Source organism: Lytechinus pictus, chromosome 15 (assembly GCF_037042905.1).
Source record: "Lytechinus pictus isolate F3 Inbred chromosome 15, Lp3.0, whole genome shotgun sequence".
NCBI lineage: Eukaryota > Metazoa > Echinodermata > Echinoidea > Temnopleuroida > Toxopneustidae > Lytechinus > Lytechinus pictus.
This window is the reverse complement of record NC_087259.1, coordinates 22,114,374-22,134,439: the sequence shown is the minus strand read 5'-3', so window position 1 is coordinate 22,134,439 and position 20,066 is coordinate 22,114,374. Positions and strand designations below refer to the sequence as shown.

Sequence of the window (20,066 nt, the reverse complement as noted above, 5' to 3'; positions counted from 1 at the left end):
TTATTAAAATTAGAACTACAAGTGTAGTGATGAAAATTCTGAAATAAATATTTACCAGTTATCAGAATGTATAGGTATATTTCTTGACTTGGGTATAACTTAACTTTCAGAAATAATGAATGATAAAATCCTACAGGCAAACTCGCAAAATTCACAATAACAATTTTCTCATGAACATTGATTTTTTTATTGTCAGAGACTGAGGAATTTCCTTCAGTTAGATTTGACAAATAAATTCTCTTTACATTCATAGAATTTGTCAATCACAACATTTATGAGTTGATGAATCATACAGGGAATCGCAACAATACCCTGAATCATACATGTGCACTTCTTTAATAGTCTTCATGGAAGCTATCACTGGAGAGTTCCCAAGACAATTTCAGGCTTTTTGGCTATCCTTTGATTGAAGTCTACCGACCTCGCATTCCACTTCTACACTAGTGATGTTTTGAGCAAATACTAGAATAAAAGATGAAGAGAACTAAAAGTGGTTCTCCATCAGCCCTGTTTTCAGCTCAATTTTGAAATTCTGGTCTGATATTGTCTCTCAGTTAAAAGATTCAAGAAACGTCTCCAACAACTCTCCATCAGCCAAAGAGGACAAATTCTCATACATACATGTAATGGAAAGTATGGTGACCATGTTAGCTATAGGTTCAGTGGTAGAGCCCCCAACCTATTGAACAGGACATGGGTTCAATCCCTGGCCGATTCACGTCAAAGACTTTGAAAATGGGACATTCTGCCTTCTTGCTTGACACTCAGCATTTTATAGATTAGAGAAGGTTAATAATATTATGTTATGCAACTGAGTCGGAGTGACTAGCTTGGGTAATAATATAATTACAAGTATGGCATCATGAATAAAGCATTCCATGCCTAAACCATATATCAGGTGTGTCTTCCCCCGGGGGGGGGGGGGCACTCAGTATATAATGCATAGTGGGTATGTGCCGCGGAGGGGACCCCCATTTTTACACTCAAATTTCCGTTCCAAGGCATAGCATTTTTGTCTTATTGAGAAAAAGAACAAAGAAAGCCGCTCCAAGGCATAGCATTTCCTTCTTATCAAGAAAAGAAGAAAGAAATCCGCTCCAAAGCTTCGCATATTTTTCGTTACGCCGTTCCGGTCGCATTGATCTACTACAATTTTGGTGAAAAGCGGCAGTAGAGCGCTTTTCGACCATCGCCTAAGCGCGAGCGAACCCGGCGGAGGCCGCGCTAGCTGCATCATGCACGATTGCCCGTTCCATAGGGATGCATACGCACTCACAGAGATACGGAGATCCGTTCCGAGGACCCCCGTTTTCACAAACATTTGTAGTTCCGAAGCCCGTTCCGAGGACCCTCCTTTTTACAATAAGCCCGCTCCAAGGCCCCCGTTTTTTGCCTCGCCCGCGGCACACCCCTACCACTTTTTTGGTCGAGTGCCCTCCCCGGGTGTCTTCCCCTGCAGAGTAGCTGGATAAAGTAGACAGAAACCCCCCCCCCCCCCCCCCCCCCCCCCGCTCCAAAAATAAAAAATATGAAAAAATATACAAATATAAAATAAAAGAAATAAATGAAAATTAAACTAAATTAATAAAAATAAATTGACTTGGAATTGTAATCTACAGACAAACCAACAAGATACCTTACTGTATGTCTTATTGTCATAATTGTGGCATCTTAATGTTTTTTTCATGTCATGTTCAGGATGATTTGGTGTACAAACTGTGATGAAATAGCAGGATAACTAAGGCTGATACAAACAGGTCTGGATGCCTATGACCACAGAACAAAGTCTAATTTTCACAAAGAAGGTTGAAGGCTCGAACTTCTGAAAGTCAACACAGTCTCATTCACAAGCCCCTACACATGCTGTTAATTCAACATTCCCCCTGTTTATCAACTTGAATGAAATATATTGATATTTTCAAAATGGTTTATTTCTCACTATAAAACAGCACATAAACTGTTTGACCTGAAAAGATATATGTTTGGAGCAATTACTCTGACCGTGGGAATTTCAATGTTTACAAACCTTCCCACAGAGTAGTATTGCTGGGAAATCATGTGGTATTACAATGTGCGACAATAGCGCCAATAGTGCCGGTCTGACGGTCTACATCTAAGACCAGTAAAATTGCTGTCTGACCAGTAACTTTTCAGTTAAAAACAAGGAATTAGTATTAAAATGACTGGATCAATAGCCAGCTGACAGTATTAACATTTTCTACTATATTTTAGATTGATTTAAGTGTACATACATTACAGGTACAAATACATAAAAAGATCATTTGTATTGCCATAGGGGCTACAATGTAGCTCGGCCGATAATTATGGGAAAAAATCATTACATCAACCCTAAAACCCGAGTTCAACAACCACATTAACTCAGCATTTGCTGGGCAAATGAAAATTAAAAGTTCAGGGGACCTCAAGGAAAAGAAGACATTACAAAACTGAACCGATTTCATCGTTGACAACACGAGAATCCATTGTCTCCTTTCATTCCGAGTTCATTTTCAAAGGTTACAGCCATCACAGAACAGAGTGACCTGGGGCGGTATCATAATCATTGCTAAATTGAAATTTCATTCTTTGGGAGAATCACAGGGCTTTGCCATAAATTGTTCATATCTCAATGAAAAATCCTGAACAGTCTTGATTTCTTGATGGGAGAGTTGGAGAATTATGAATACCATCATTTTATTGGAGACATGCAAAGTCATGCAGATAATTATTGCATCGACAGGATAGCCATAGAATAAGGCCCCTGCTTAAAAACTCATAATTCAATGATTTGGCTTGGTAAATAAAATATACATTTTTTTTTGTATAAAGAACAATGTCAAAGGATTTCTGTTGGGGCCTACATACATGTATTATGCTTTTCACACTGCACTTTTTTCCCTTAACCCCAGGAAATTGGTGGGGCTAGGGGGGGGGGGGGGCCATAGCCCCACCAATTTCCCGGGGTTAAGCTTAGCCCACTTCGTTTTCACACTACGTTTTAGCAAAGTGGGCTAGCACGGTAAATAGTACGGTACTACCTGGCCCTGCAAAAAAGCAGGGTTAGCCGGCTTATTGTGGTGCTAGCACCACAATTGTGGTGCTAAGAGATGCAGTGTGAAACGAAACAGGGCTAAGGAAAAGTGGGGCTAAGCATTAGCCAATCACAGAAGTCGAAATTGCACGTTAATCGCGCTCTGTATGGTATAATCATCAATATTCATGAGCTGTGTGATAGTCAGGGTTAAGGCGTTAACCCCGGCTAAGCAAATAGTTTGGGGTTAAGAAAGACAGTGTGAATCGAAAAAAAGATAGTATGGGGTTAAGATAGTATGGGGTTAAGGATAGTATGGGGTTTAGGATAGTATGGGGTTAAGGAAATGCAGTGTGAAAAACATATATTATACATGTAGATACCAACCATCTTTATAAAATGCTTGGGTTTATCATCACATCTGCTCTATAATTATGGGTTTTTTAATCAAACACATCTAGGTCCTATATGCTAGTATAATGACAATATCTATCAAAAGCTACACGATAATGGGCACAGAACTAGAGACTGAAAGGAAATGAACAAGTCTTTCCTCTTTATTCTGAATGGGCTAGCGGAAGAATTCCTGACAACTTTACAAAGAAGCACAGAAGATTTACTGATGTGGAATATCCGAGTAAATTGCACTTCAATAAATCATGAAATTCAAAGGGAAAAAATGACTAGAGCTGATTTATTGAACCTTCGTTGAACTTTCATACTGAGAGCTGAAATCTGTCCCATCACTCAGGAGAAAATATTGTGCACAGAAAATCATGCCAATTCCAATTTAGAGAAAAGCAAAAGTCTACTGTGTTAGATATTTTTCATCAGATTTAGATGAAAATTTCAGTAACATTTCGCCCATTTGATTTTACTCTATTTAATCAGAAATTTTAATATCAAGTATAAAGTACCCATTAAAGTGTAATATAAAAACATAACAGGTAGGCTATCATAAAACCTAACTGTTCAACGCTGTTTAAAGTTTTAGTACTGAACATGCATGTTAAAACGCATTTTACTTTCAAGTTCCCATATTGATTCTTAAAGTACCAATATTTATTAAGATGATCACTGCACCATGACTGCACACATCACTTTCAACACATCTTTTGTCAAAAGCAAACTTAACAAACATACTAGGGTACAGGTTTGTACCATACATGTACTTCATAGTCATGTTGCATAAAACACCCCGGGGGGCCACTTCCATTGACGAGTGGATACCATGCGCGACCATGGGGTCTCGAAAAGCACCCTAAACACGCATTTTCCATATTCTGAAAATGCACCCCTTATTACAAGTATTGGCGTGTGAAACCCTACCGTTAACAAGTATCGGAAACAAACAAACGATGGCAAGTATTCCCTGAAATGAACCCCTAAACAAGTACAGCGATATTTTATTGTTATGTCACGGTTCCGTCGGTCGTCGGTTTTACCTTTACACATTAATTTTGGTTTTAAGTATACGGCCCCACCTTCCACACCTCGCGAAAATTGGACTCTAAACACGTAGTGTTGGGGCAAAAATGACATCCTTTCTAAAACATTTTAATTTTGTTTTATCATCCCCGCATACTTGACCCTAAACACGTAGCTTTCCTAGCGAAATAGATACCCTTTTTTCATTATTTTTGTGTTTTTGACACCCTTATCATGTTACGTTCGTAACATGCCCTATCTTGAAAAAGACATCCTTTTTACATGTTTTTGGGGTCGTGCATGGTATCCACTCGTCAATGTAAGTGGCCCCCCCCCCCCCCCCGGGATAAACACTATTATCAAGGCGGTACATGTATCACAGTCATTCAATATCAATATTGTGAAAAGGAACAAAGTTCATTCATGTACATACAACTGCATATTTTCTACATAGCGAAGAGATTCAAATATTGATCAATTCAAATCAACAAACTATCATATCGCATCACAATTTTATTGTTGAACAGCCTTCTGATCACCAATGCCTGGAAACAAAATGATATTTTATTGACTTTAAAATAAGTTTGATTCACTGAAAGTTAGTTTTCCATGGTTTTATGAAGCCTGTTAAACTCATCTCGAAATCAGTGCACGGTCCATTTAAATATAGATTATCCACATGACCCCCTTCAAGGCTCATTGGTGGGAGATTATAAAGATCAGTCTTAATAAATCTGTCTAATCCCAGATGGCAATGGTTTTGTAATGGAGGTTAAGACTGCATTCAATGATTTCAATCAACATGATTTCCATAATATTATGAGACATACATGTATAAACTGTTGACAATAATTTAAACAATGCTGTTTGCTATGTGAATTGCACAGTAGTTGTTTAAAAAGTTCAAACAAGTGTTTAAAATCTTAAACAACCGTGCTTAAATTAATATTGATAATTAAATATTTGAATTCAAAATTTGAATTGTACATGTATATGTATGTAGGTACATGTATAGTGCTGCCTACTACTATTGCCCATGCTTTAGGATACATGTAGCTTCCCTGATCTGGCTCTCGGGCATTCAAGGAAACTCTTTCTACTGGGTACACCTGGGTGGAGAGTGGCAAAAGTTAAAAAACACCTTGTAAAAGGACACACATGCTGAGGTGAGAAATGAACCCTGGACCTTGCAATTCAAGATCTGGAGACTTATCCACAAAGCCGAAACACCACTAAAGACATGTTTTCAAATGATATTTGCAATTTATTTCAAATTACAATGAGACTGCACAAGTTGCCTTCAAGTGGTTTTTTGACTGATGAAAAATAATCATTCAGGATCACTTTTGACCCCTTTTGACCAACAAAAAATAATCAATCAACAACATGAAACACTGAAATACATGAAGTTGCATTTTGAAAGGTGATTCTGCAGGATCATGGGTTTTAAAAAGAAACTGTTTGAATGCAATGGAGATCACAATTAAAATTCTTCCTCAGGTTTGGACACGGGTATGTTCCAAGATGATACTTTCTGTGTCAATTGCACATTACGATTTGATGTGGTTATACAATGTATAGGCTTGATATACACAAGAACCAGTATTGACGAAAAAAATCACAACAAACACTACACTGCTGAAAGCCAGTGAACAGGATTTGCTTTTTGATTTCTGAATTCATGTTTGTGATTTGATCTACTTTGTAGCTCATAAAAATGATAGAACACATCCTCATATTACATGTACCTGCATGAATATGATCAAGGGTCATTAGAGACTGAGGCAGATCAAATTATAATAGAACTTGTCTTTATTAACTTCTCAGAAGACAGATGGTCATGGTTTTACCAAGGCAAGATATATCTCCTTGGTTTTACCAAGGAATTGTTTTATGTACATGAACATCCATGGTTTAAACTTAATGTTAAGATAAGTCTTTCACCCCCCCCCCCTCCCAAGAAAGGCAATCAAAGTGGTCAAATGTACATGTACTGCATGCACATTGCACAATCAGGAAGCCCAGTTCTTTCAATCAAGTTTGTATTAAAAAAGGTTTAATAGATTATATTAATGGATCACAAATCAAAACACAAAACATGGTTATTTAGGGAGTGTTCAATCAGGGGGGGGCAGTCAAATATATTGCTGTACACATGCATGACCAAAAAAATGTGTTTAAAGGGGTGGGTTTTTTTTCAATTTGGCCGCAGGCGCATGCACTCAAGAAGGGTATCTGTCCGGATCAAAACACTGATTTTCAAAAAAGGGTGGTTTTGAAAGACTGGTCAATGGTCAATTGTGGGGTCAAACGTATTTAGGGTATTTTTTTTTCCAAAGCTTTTTTTTAAGACTAGCCAAATGTGTTAAAGGGTGTGTTTTTTCCCCAAGCTTTTTCCCTGGGGCTTTTTAAATTATTACCTGATGAATTTTGGATGACACGTATTTACAGTGTTAACATTGTATTCTTTGTGGTATTTTAACCCTAACTACACTGGGGGCATGCAAAACTCATGAATATAGGTTTGTCTATTTAAGCTTATTGTTAGTGAGTGGACAAAACTTGTTTAGGGGCCAAAATGTATAAATGAAGCCTGCGAAAAACTTGTTTAGGGGGTTATTTTGCACACAGAAAAAAACTTGTTTAGGGATACATTTGACTGCCCCCCCCCCCCCCCCGTTCAATCCCCAGTTTCCCACTCATTCAACTCACTCACAGTGCACCCCAGATACTTGTATCAATTCGACCATAATGAGAGACCATCATGAAAGTTTTAAATTTTCCTTGGAGAATAATGACCAAAGATTATGTCCATGCTTTGAACATTTGTGGCTATACAGAAACACATGATTTCAAAACTCACCTTTTTCCATGCATCATCACTTTCATGTTTGCATTTTGACAGCTACCATAGTTTGAAGTTTACAAAATGTCTGAAAATGTCACTAGTATGCATCCCCAGATAAGCATGAAGGTGATGTTCCAACTTGCAACTACCATTGGAAACTAGGGCTGCGTTTATGCGACCTCAAGCCAGAATCATGATTTGAATCATGATTTGAATCATGATTCAAAACACAAACATGAATCACGATATCACAGAATCAGCGTTTAGACGACCTTCATTCCAATGCCGTTTCTCCTCAGATTCGGGGCCAATCCAGTGCGCATCACTAGCGCGCAGTTTGACAGAGGAAGTTTTTCGCACGTGTTTCGGCTCTCGAAAATCTTTTGCTTCCAGAATTCAGTCTATACCTAATTTTGTTTACTTCTATCATATAGGGTCCATTTGCTTCTATTCATCTTGTTAGTTTATCCAAAATGGTGTTCGGAAGTGAATTTCAGCGTAGATCCAATTTAATATTGACACTCTATACTCAACAACAACTGAGATCATTGTCTGTCCAGTTAATTCATTTACTAGAACTTGAAGTTGAAGACATGACCAAAAAATGAAAAGTAGTGGACGATGCGATGACCAACACAGAACTTGAACATGACAAGAAATGCATGCATAGTACATAATCATGTACATACAATGAGCATATAGAGAGCCTTGAGCTTGGCAAGAGTCAAACCGAAAGTAGCCCGACACAGAGAGGTCATATAATCATGATTCAAATCACGATATCGTTTATTCGAACATTTTCGTACGTGATTCTGCAGAAACGTCTTTCCAAACGCCCCTTTTTTCGTGTTTCATGTTTGTGATTCTAATCATGATTATATTCAATTTCGACTAAACGCAATCGTGATTCTGCAGAATCATGATTTGAATCATGATTCAGATCATGATTCTAGTGTGAAAAAGTGGCGGATAAACGCACCCTAGGCCAAACAGCCAATCACAAACAAGTTTTCCAGTTAGTTGTAGGGAAAGTTTGTAAGTTGTAAATATTTATGTTATGAAACAGGCCACATGAGTGAGTCTGAGGAGTGAGGTTTATGGGTGGAATGATTGCGAGACACTGAGAAAAAATCCTCTTCAATACTTATAAATTTCAAAGTTCAGAAGAAAAGTTGCCATAGAAACTAGTACAACCTACTCAGCAGCAACATGCTGTAACCTATATACATGTAAAATGGAACTCTTATACTGCATGTCAACAAAACACATTCCAAACTCTATGTTGCATGCAAAAGAATCTACTACCTTCACCATAAATTCCTACGCTGTTCATTTTTTTGTTCATTGACAATAATATGGTCACGGTACTTCTATAATAAACCTACTGGTCGGTCTTAAGATGACATCTGAAGAGTTTAGATCTTTGACTCTCTTTCATTCATCTTAAGCTTAGCACGGATTTGAGGCCTCATTTTAGGTTTTGTTGCTTGGTAATTCCTAATAGGTAGGTGTGTACACACAGTTATCACCTAGATACTGGTTAGCATTTAACTGCTAGGCCTTTTTCATTCTCCAGACCTCATTTCATAAGGGACTTACATCTATGGCAAGACCATGGCAAAGGTCTTTATGAAATGGGGCTCCCCGAGTTACATAGACCCCGTTCTCATTTTCATCCTAAAACTAGTTTACTGGAATCTAGTTTAATGTGAAATGAGAACAGTCGAAGTGGAGTTGAGAGCAATCGTCCAAACCGGTTTGGAAAACCACCTCGCGATGTAGTTTTCAAGGTCGCTTTGCCTCGCGAAACTAGTTATAGCGTGAGAATACAACTGTTCTTCGAAAAGCAATTTTCACTCATGTTGTGTGTAGAATGCCTACGATGTGGTTTCAAATTTCGCACAAAACTGAGAGCGTACCCATACTGAAGCAACAAGATTGCTTTCCGGGCAGCGGCTGTAAGGTGGTTTTGAAAACCACTTCCTGATGATCAAATTGTAACGGTAGCAAAGCGATCTTCCAAACTGGTTTCTTGAACTGGTTTAGTTTGTAATAAGAACAGTCTTACATGTACATGTAGCTCTCATGAACTCATCCATTGTTTGTTTTATTTATTAACAATGATATCTAAGTTAAAGGTTGATTGCAGCTTAATTAGTGTAAGGGGTTTAGTGTGTCATTGTTATAATTAGGAGATTTATCATTGATGTCATTCCTTATAATTAGCTAGGGTCACTGTTAATGTGTTCTTTTTATTGTTGTGACAGAATGATACAAGTTGACCTCTTTTGATGAGCAGGCCTGTAGATAAGAATGGAATGGTCAAATTGAAGATGTCAGACAATATACATACATGTACATGTAGCAGCATACTGTACATTGTAGCTGAATGGATTCTTTATACTGAGTGAACCGAAATCATTCAGATTTGGTTAATATCTAAGGCAAAAGCAAAGTTGGAATCCATATGAAGACCTTGATTCCAAAAGGGGCTAAATCTACTTTTGACCAAAAATTGATTTTTTAAAATAATAAAATACATACAAATATAGACGTGGTAATCAAATGGACCATATTGCATTTTTTTAATGGAAAGGTTAACAAAAATTGATTGAAATTTGAGCTTTATTCCAAAAGGAGCTAAATCCATTAAAAAATTGAATGCTCAATTTAAAAACATGATTTCATTCTGATAGCAATATCATACATGTATAACAAAATAGAACAGCAGAAGGAAAATTGTGAATTAAAAAACCTTGATTTACAGAAAAACGCTAAATATGGATTTAGCACCTTCTGGAATAAAACTCTTCATTGGCCTAGGTAACTACTACAGTAGGCCTAGTATCAGATTCACACTGACTGAAATTGAAACATTGTGCAGGTGAGGGGATGCAAACAAGCCCTCATTTTTTCAAAAGTCGATTGTTTTACCCAATTAAACTAATAGAAAAGTGTCTACTGACTTTGTTAAATATATGCTACATGATGCAATATACATGTACATACAGTACGACAATACGCCAGACGGTGGCCTGTACTTTAATATAGAGAAGAAGAAGAAGAAGATCTGTTGCCATCATTGGAAAGCAAAAATCTCCAGGCAAGCTAAGACCCACTAATCTTATCCCACAAAAGTAGCTCAACAAGGGAATGCCCGCCTTCTGATTCATTAACAGAACGTTAATCACTGACCGGTGGCTGTTAATAGGTCTGTGACTCATTCTCAAGTAAATATAAACGGATATAAAACCCTTCCATACTACCAATAATAAAAGCACAAAGACAAAGATTGAAATGATAAGGCATTTTACGGGAACAGACTTCATTCTGAACTTTATCAGTTTGCCTGTCTGCTCTCTTTGTACAGCTTGATGGATAATTGTATACTGGCCAGGAACCACAAGCTATACATATATTTTTGTAAAGGTCAATGATGGGAGATTTTCAACAAAACTTACATACAGAATTCAACAACATACTTGTCAAGTTGACCATAAATGGACCAAGTCATTTGGAAGTGCATATTATATCATAATACAAGAACTGCATTCTATTAGAGAGTTGTCTTGTCTAAATTTGGTCAATGAGAACTAAAAAAAAAACATGTGTGTGTAATTGGGTTTTCTCAGACGTTTATCAATCAGATATGATTATTTACATCTGGGACCGACCTTTAACGTCACAAAAGACATGACCTAGTCTGCTGTGCAACCCTTCACTCTTGTTAAGGGTCTGAATGTGCAGCCTACTCATGCCTTGCGTACTATCTTGCTCACAGCAAGTTTTGTATGTGCTAGTCTTTGAGTGGAGACACACTTGTTGATCAAAGTTTCAATGAGGGTCTGTGCCTGCAGAATATTAGCCGGGAGGCAAAGGCAAAACTACACATTAAACAAAACCTAATACATGTACATGAAGGCGCCTACCTTCCATGATGAAAATAAACAGTTTAGGGCCTTCACATAGAAATATGTATGTAGAATTATTTCAGTAGCTTGTAACAGTTTGCTATTAAAGGCCCTGATAGAAGACACATGTTGAGAATCCCATTCATACAAAGGTTCTCTGTTCTTACATGGTTGCTTGGAGACTACTTGACCTACCTAAGCTATTTTCTCAGGTCACATGATAGGTTTCTTTCAGACCTACCAAATCACTAAAATAAAAGTGAACAACAATATCTTGTTCAGAAGTTTGTTTACCAGATAATTTTTTTCTGCATTCCCACCTGGGCTACTTATCAACTAGTTGCATTTAGATTTTATCAAACTCAAAATGTGATTGATCTTAAAATTCCTATATTAATTACAATGTACATAATTTTAGATCAATCACAATTAGAATTTGAATTGGTCCTATTGCAAGCCTTTGTAAGACAGGTCCCAGGTATTAAAAGTTCTTGCAGTTATGATGCACATTATTCTTGCATCGCATCAAAAGTTACATAGGCCTACATGTACATGTAATTTGCTTTCATACAGAAAATATTCCACTACACGTCTTCCTGAATTTGTAGTAAATGGACATTCCTAAAAAAAGTTCTCAAAATCTTGAAAAGTTCCTACTATTTAATTAGTTTTTTTTTCCTTCAGGAATTGTATGATTATTTTGATTCTGCATTAGGAAAATACCGGGCATGTTTTGGGATCCATTAGGTGTGAAAGCGCATTGTGAATAAGTCACCAAATATTTGTCATTTCAAACACAAAAGATGTGGGATGCAGTCTAGTCCATTCATCAACCCTCTGTCTACAAATGTGTTTGGTTTCATTTTCTCTTTCTTTTATATTTCTCAAAAGGTTAATTTGTTACTGACCTGGGAGTCTCTGAGTTCTATACTTCTTCTCCTGCAGCCCACATGATTTTTCATAAATGGTCAAATGAACTTTAATAAGTACTCTTCTCTTTACTCAGCCTGATTGTCTTTCATAATGGTCATGCACAATTATCTCAATTCCAGTTCTAAACTACTTTTCAAGTGTAGGTATTAAAGTACATGTATGATCTTTCATGAATTGAAAAAGTATCTTGTGACCATGTACATTTTAGACAACATTCCTCAACTTTCATGATCCATCTTTTCTAAATACTAGTATGTCACAAAACAATTTTGTGATACACATATAATATCAAAAAAATTAATTCTTACCATATTATAATCGATGCCATTGGATAGAGTGTGTCTCCGAGGTTCATCTTTTTTCCTTCTTCCTCCTGCTTTTTGTGTACTCTCACTCGTCCTCCTCACTGGTTTCTCATAATGAGACTCTGCATGCTGTTTGGATGTTTCTCCTGCAACGAATGATGATAATAATAGCTGGATTATTACTGTTACAATTATTTTGTGACAGGCCATTGGCCTTTGCTAGTTCCATCATTATCTATTTATATTTAGTATTTCTATTCCCATATGTTTGTATTTAATGTTATTTGCAGAGACTATAAAAATGGATTTAGATTTTGATGCCATTTTTTGTTCAACAGATCTATCATCGAATACCTTAGACTTGGTCTATTTCAGAGAGAATGTATTCAATCATTAAAGTAAATTTGTTTGACAGGGCTGATGTTCACTGTGGTTAACAGATGAATTTCCATTCGATGCACTTGAAATCAAGAACAGAAACAATTCAAGTATTCAAATATGATAAATATACATTTCATAATTTTCTTATTCCCTTCTTTGCTCATCTTCAAAATTACAAAGAACTTGATGATATCACTTGCAAATGAAAAAAATGTCTTTCTTTTAGTTCCCATTAAATTTTCTCCCGATTTAAATGAACAGATTTGTCCACACAACAACAAAGACCATTGACGTGTAAAGCCAGACATGTTGGAACACTGGTATTTGACCAAGAGCTACCCAATTTTCATTGTTCCATCACTTATTCATTGAAAGTAGGTGCCAGCCTCTTTCAATAATTGTTGATCAAATTGACGCCTCTCTATTCACTGCTGGTTTATCCAGGCCCCTTTTCTGCTTCCTCTGCAATAATGTCCAAATTGTATAGACCATTTGTGCAAGACTGCCGATGTGATTCAGCTTTCTCAAGGAGAAAAAAAAAGTTCTACAAGATATTCATTGTTTGGGTGCATACTGATAGGAAATGTCCAGGCATATATACAGTGCATATCAAAAAAAGTTTACACTTAGAAAAAATCCTGCAAAATTATACATTTGTGATATCCTGAAGTTTTTTCCACATTTTAACATTGGTACAGATCCATACCAATTGACGATATAAATGTCGAATAATATTTCCGCTTGAGTGAGCAACACTTACTTAAGAAAAGTTAGTGAAAAATGATTTACGCAGAACTTTGAAATAGTTATGCAAATAAAAGTAGACCTTACTCATGAAGAACATGTGGAATTTAGCTAGTAAAATTGATTTGAAGATATCTTTTACCTTTTTTAACTTGTTTCCTTGCCCAAAACACTTCGAAGAGTGCATTGCGCCCCACCCCACTCCCCCACACTCCGCGGCCATTGTGACGATATTTGCTTTACACTGAGCTGTGATTTACATGAAATGGCTTAGGCTTGATTTTTATTTTGTTAATCATTGTCAAGCTTGGAAAAAGTGTGGAGAAACAAGTATTAAATGAAAAATGAATCGTAAACTCACTTTAAATGATAAAAACTTAGTGAAAAAAATGCTGGAGATGTCTGATATAAACCTTTGTTCAGATTCAGTTATGTCCTCAGATCCAGCTGGCACAAAAAGGGTAAAGGTTGTGCTTACTATAAAGTGTTGAAATTTCAGTTTGGGTGGTAAAATTGTTACAAAATGCTTGAATGTATGGACCGTTTTAATTCAATTGACTAAAAGTGCAGGGGAAATGTATGAGAAATATTTCGCAGGGTAAGTTTGATATCACCCGTTTCCCCTTGACACAGCGTGAAAACAAGCATTTCTGCGCAAACAAACTTTTACTTTCATTAGATAGATGAGACCCAAAGTCCAAACCCAAGAATACATGTGAAAAAATTACCCACATGTTGTATATTTTTTAAATTCCCAGGGCTTTTTCAAAGTGTAAACTTTTTTTTGATACACACTGTATAGGACGGGTGTACACTTAATGTCCCTTTTTCCTAGAATATATCAGAATGATCTGATGGCTGAATTTACTGACTTACCTTATTCACCTTATCTAATTTCTATTATTTTTTTGTGTGCTGAACACTATTTGAATTGTGATAAATGAACAACAAATGTGACACTGCACAAATTACTGTATTACCACCAGGTAATAGAAAATATATTTCTTACACACAGATATAGACCTTCTTAATAAAGAGCCATTTATTTTATCTTCTCAAAAGCAGCTTTCCTGCAAGAAGCTATACCGATGCCTTCATGAGTGACGAGGCAGTGTTCAACAGTGCATAACAGCATGGGAAGTGTCCAGACCCTCACAATAGTCAATGAACTCATTACAAGCCTTTCAAACGCCTTCGCTTGTATTCTTTAGGGGCTTTTCAGTGACCGTTCATTCACTATTTGCACATCTTACATGTATCTCATTGTTTAGGGTTTTAGTTTGGTGGGTATCGACTATTGGGTATAGTTTGAAAGTGCATCTATAGATATTTTTTAAGCTTTGGAAGCCTATCATTTGCACTTTAGTTGCTGAATATCAACAGAGGAATATAAAAGTTTTGAACGAAAACAAAGGAAGCGTAACTTTTCTGCTGCTGGTAGTGATGTTCATACAAAATGAAAAATTGAAAAGATTCAAGGTTTCAAACTATATATAGTACATTCCCCCTTTTTGTTGTTGTTTTTGTTTTAAAGGCTTCAGTATTGTATTCACAATACACAAGTCTGAAAACTCTGAATTATGAACAGGCACTCAAACTAAAGAACCTTGCAAATTCATGGACATTCTTTAATTTGGACAATATAAAGGAGCAAAAAGGTCCAGGTACATGTACAAAAATATATTCTTCACATTTTGAAACCTTTTACAAACAGCCAATAATTTCTTATGACTTGAACCCAATTTGGACCACCCCAACCCCCCCCCCCCCATTAATGAAGTTTCAATTGATTTAATGGAAATTAATAAATTTTCTTCAAATGAAATTGCAATCTATAATAAGTAGTCCTAGAACTTTCAAAGTCAGAATATTATTCATTAAGACCTAGATGGTTAGATCATAAAGAATTTCATTACATGCTCCATCAAATTATCTGCTTAACATCAAAAGGAATGTTGGGTGGGTGTTTCATAAAGCTGTTCGTAAGTTAAGAGCAACTTTAAGAACGACTGGTGAACCTTTCTTAAACGCTACATCATCACCAATGAACATTTAATGTTTAATTTAAGTATCATTTACCACAAGAAATGATCACCAGTCATTCTTAAAATCATGCTTAACTTACAAACAGCTTTATGAAACAGTCCCCAGGTCGACTAGAAGTATGTCATACTGTTCAAGTATTAATTGCATGCCTCGTCTCTTCTTTTTTCTTGAGAACTCTGTTAGACATCCTTAATTAGAAACCGTGATTTTACGTCTTACTGGTAAATAAAACATAATTTCTTTTTGGTTCTTATACTTTTCATGTAAAAATTCATGGAATTCAGGTTTTTGCTGTGTACATTTTCAGTGACAAAACAGAATTTCCAGTTTTAGATCAAGTTGAAACAGAATTACAGATTTTCAGAAACGGAAAAGACCATTTTTTTGTAAGTTTCCGTACGGAAAATCACTGTCTCTCCTATTTCAATGTTTCTACAGATCCCAAACAAATTCCCTGAAACTGAATCCCAAATTTACCAAAATAAATTCATAGACATTTCCTGGAATTTTCAAGTTTGATTTTTAACGAAAATTGGGCAATAATACAGCGAGCATAAATTTGTTCCATCCAAGTGACCGAAATCAACATTTTTTATTCACATTCTCTTTCAAAATAGGGACAAAATTTCGAAATGCAAGCACAGAGCGCGAGCAGAAAATTTTTAGCTACGTATCGAAGTAACATGAATATATTAAAATTGCTACGTTTAATTGTTGTTTGATTGTAATTTTTCTTGAATTTTTTCATTTCCCGAACCTTTCCTGGAAAAAGTAAAAATTTCCCGAAATTTCCTAAATTTCGGGAAGAATGGAAACACTGTCCTATTTAGAGACCAAACAGGGAGGCTCCTCAGTCTCCACCAATACTTAAAGGTTAAGTCCACCCCAGAAAATTGTTGATTTGAATCGATAGAGAATAATCAAACAAACATGACGCTGCAAATTTCATCGAAATCGGATGTAAAATAAGAAAGTTATGACATTTTTAAGTTTCACTTATTTTTCACAAAACAGTTAAATGCACAACTCGGCGATATGCAAATGAGAGAGTCGATGATGTCTATCATTCACTATTTCTTTTGTTTTGTTATTGTTTGAATACAATATTTCACTTTTTACAGGTCTTTTTGACAATAAGGACCAACTTAACTTAACCATAAACTGTTAATAAAATAATGGTAATTCCACATGTTCAGCGAGAAATAAAACTTTGTTTCACTTGACAAGGAGGAGAAAATTAGAATATTTCATATAATAAAATACAAAAGAAATAGTGAGTGGGTGACGTCGTCAGTCTGCCAATTTGCATACCGACCAAGATGTGCATATAACTGTTTTGTGAAATTAAGCGAAGCTTCAAAATGTCATAACTTTCTTAATTTACATCCGATTTTGATGATATTTTCAGTTTTTTGCTTGTTGGATTTTTCTCCTTTTTTTCAAATCAACTTTTTGTTGGGGTGGACTTGTCCTTTAAGACTGCACCTGTCCTGGGCCTCAGCTTACTTCCTCAGCTTTACCTCATATTTGAATAAAATAAATTTTATTTGAGTCAAATTGATACGCTTAAATAGACTACGCATATCACAAGAAAAATAATCTTAAGACACACTTTATTTTTCAAAAAAAGAGAGAAAAAACAAAAGGGAATCACTGCCACTGGTATTATAAAAAAAAATACTCACCAGGTCCAGGAAAGCTTTGCTGCGGTGGTTTAGCATACATATTGACATCTTGTTTCCTGGCATAAATAACATCTGGCTGTCTTTGAAATTGTGAAGAGCTTTGTCTTTTTTCTTGTTGCCAGCTTTTTATTGTTGCTTCAACACGCTTTCGGTCAGCCAAACTGGGATTGGCCCCCGCGTCTGTTTGAGACTGCGATTTGGAATATATTTCGTCCGATTTTTCACTCTGTTTCCGTGACTTTTCCTTTGTTTTCTGCATATGTGCAGCATAGTCTGGAGGGTCAATAGTCTTCTTTTCATCTGGAAGTGCAGACGTAGATGATCGAGAGTTCCGCATTTGTCGAACTGGTTTTGTGGGAACATCATGAAGTTGTGGAGCACTTTTTGCCCTCATCGGATGGACTACATTATTGGGTCGCACCGTTGCAGTGGTCAGCTGCTTTTCATCTTTTGAGTGTCTTGATCCTCTGACTTGCACTTGCCTCCCTTTGCTGCTAGCCCGGTTTTTCTCCAGGGTGATCTTTAGCCCTGAGCAGAATCGCTCGAATGACAGCCGCCCGCCCTTCGGTGCGATGCCTCTCAGCGAGTCCACAACTCCGGCGGGGAGTCCGGTGACGGAATTCCCCTGCCATCTCTTCTCAATCTCCGCAAGTTCCACGTAACCGTCGGAGTCCTCGTCTAAAATCTCAAAGAGCACTCTCAGGGAACTAACGAAAGCTTTTGGCAATTCTTCCATCTTTGAATGTTTTAACTCCTCAACATTGCCATAGCATGGTAAAGATGATACCGGTATTACAGAAAAATTTGTTTAAATCCAGCAGAAAACGTGTGAATCCGGCCCGCAGCGCAGAGTCGAGTACAGTCAACATATTAAGGACCAACGAACGTAGAGGGCAGCAACACACAAGCGTGTTGCTCTCACTGAACTAGAAATACGTATCTCTAGTTCAGTGGTTGCTCTAAGGAAGGTCAACTCCGCTCGAATTTTGTGACCACTTTAAAAAATAAGGTGGGGTTTTGGGAAATTTGTCGAGTTGATTTTTTTTCATTTGTTAATTTCAAATATTTTTTAATGAACAATTATTAGATCGGTTATTCTGAGTATAAATATTAAAAATATTACTTTTATTTTTAAAGAAAATATTTAGCTTAAATAATCATGATTTTGACATTTTTCCTCATTTTGGAATATTAAACTTGTGACGAGGATACCTCATATCTCTTATTTTCTTCTGCTGAATTTCGCTGCACCACTAATAAATGCATAGACAACCACCGTAATAATCGAGGTCATTTTTCTGGCCTGGGTGCGCCGAGTCTGGGCCGGTCGCGCAGCTAGCTAGTGACGTTGATGATGCGCTGGGGCTTCAGGCGACTCGTCATAGATCTAGCAACTTAGACAATGACGTATAATTTGCCTGGCCTGATTTGAAGTGTAATGGCTTCAGGGCTGATGTTTATCAACGATGATTGTTCAAGGTTAGATTTCAAATTTTAAATGTCATTTGACTTTTAAGTCTATAAATCTGAAATAAAGGCGCTGTATCCCCGAAATCCGGGTCTAAATTTCAACTCTGAGTCCGAGACCATGGCATGGACGGCGAAAAAACAACCCATGCATCGGATGCATTGCATTAGCTGCGCGCTGCGCTGCAGCTGCACTGTGATGATGGGTTCAGCGAAGAGCTCAGAGAAAATAAGGTGGTTATATTCTATCCCGAAATGCTTTGCGAGTGGTCACAAAATCGTCTCGACGCAAATCACCTAATACAGCCGTCTGGTGAAATCGCTGATAACAACAATCACCGATTTGGTAATGATTTTAGTGTCCTGAAACTTATATTTGTAAAGTTTTAAATATCAAAGTATGTTTTTATATGTATGTATATTCCTCAACATATTTTTAAAGTTATCTTTGATATTGTTGTAGTCATATTCTTTCATATTCGTTTTTTGATCGCTACTAATTTGTTGTTGTATTAGATCGGTATTTGATTTCGTTGGCATGAACAATAAAATACGCGCGCAGCTCAGCTGCATGCGCGTATCGAGTTGACCTTCCTTAGAGCAACACGCTTGTGTGTTGCTGCCCTCTACGTTCGTTGTTAAGGACGTTCCACAGTTATGTTTGTGCGCATTATGATCTGCGCATAGTTTACACTCTGCGCGCTGACGTCACAATGGATGAACAGGTGATTAATTAGCTGCGGGTATGTGCTGATTTTTCTCATCTTCTGCACTTTAACTGCAGATCCGATGCGTTATTTCATGAAGCTAAAAAATGGAATTATTCCATGGACCATTCAAAAAAAGATTCTCTACAATTTCAAAATACTTTACTCTGCAGTGCTGCCAAGAAGTACGAATATTACCCCGAGTTTGAATAAATGGTAGAGTGGTTTTGATTTTTTCTTCACATAGATACAAAGCATTCGGCGCATTTTTGGTGTTTTAAAAAGCACATTTGCTCTAATAAAAATACTGATAGTTTAAAAACAAGCACATGAACCCCTATTTTTTAATGTTTGTTCCTCTTAGGTATACCTTCCTCTACAACTCTACAAATTTTGGTGAAAATGACATGGATTTTGAATAAAGTGCAGCATTTATTGTACTTTTGTAGTTTGTTACTGAAATTTCACATTTTTTAGATTGGGATTTTGTTATCTTTTACGCCATTTTTAAGAACTGACAGTGCTGTTAAACTTAAAATTGCAAACAAATAGCACTATAAATATATTCTCCATTCTAACG

At 36.6% G+C, this 20,066-nt stretch overlaps 1 protein-coding gene across 1 annotated transcript; it reads right to left on the bottom strand.

Moving 5' to 3' along the window:
* Window positions 1-11,895: 11,895 nt before the first annotated feature.
* LOC129277432 (uncharacterized) lies at window positions 11,896-18,200 on the bottom strand. The gene is made up of 2 exons (XM_054913611.2): window positions 17,313-18,200; window positions 11,896-12,602 (listed from the first exon to the last, which is right to left on the bottom strand). Exons 1-2 carry the CDS (start codon window positions 18,046-18,048, stop codon window positions 12,400-12,402), a joined length of 939 nt encoding a protein of 312 aa, XP_054769586.2. The 5' UTR covers window positions 18,049-18,200; the 3' UTR covers window positions 11,896-12,399.
* Window positions 18,201-20,066: the final 1,866 nt, after the last annotated feature.

Bases quoted from the DNA above. Each gene is read 5' to 3' on its own strand.
- LOC129277432 (XM_054913611.2), bottom strand. From the start codon at position 18,048: ATGGAAGAATTGCCAAAAGCTTTCGTTAGTTCCCTGAGAGTGCTCTTT. The intron at 12,603-17,312 runs GTGAGTATTTTT...CATTCGTTGCAG, and splicing joins GCAAAGCTTTCCTGGACCTG to GAGAAACATCCAAACAGCAT.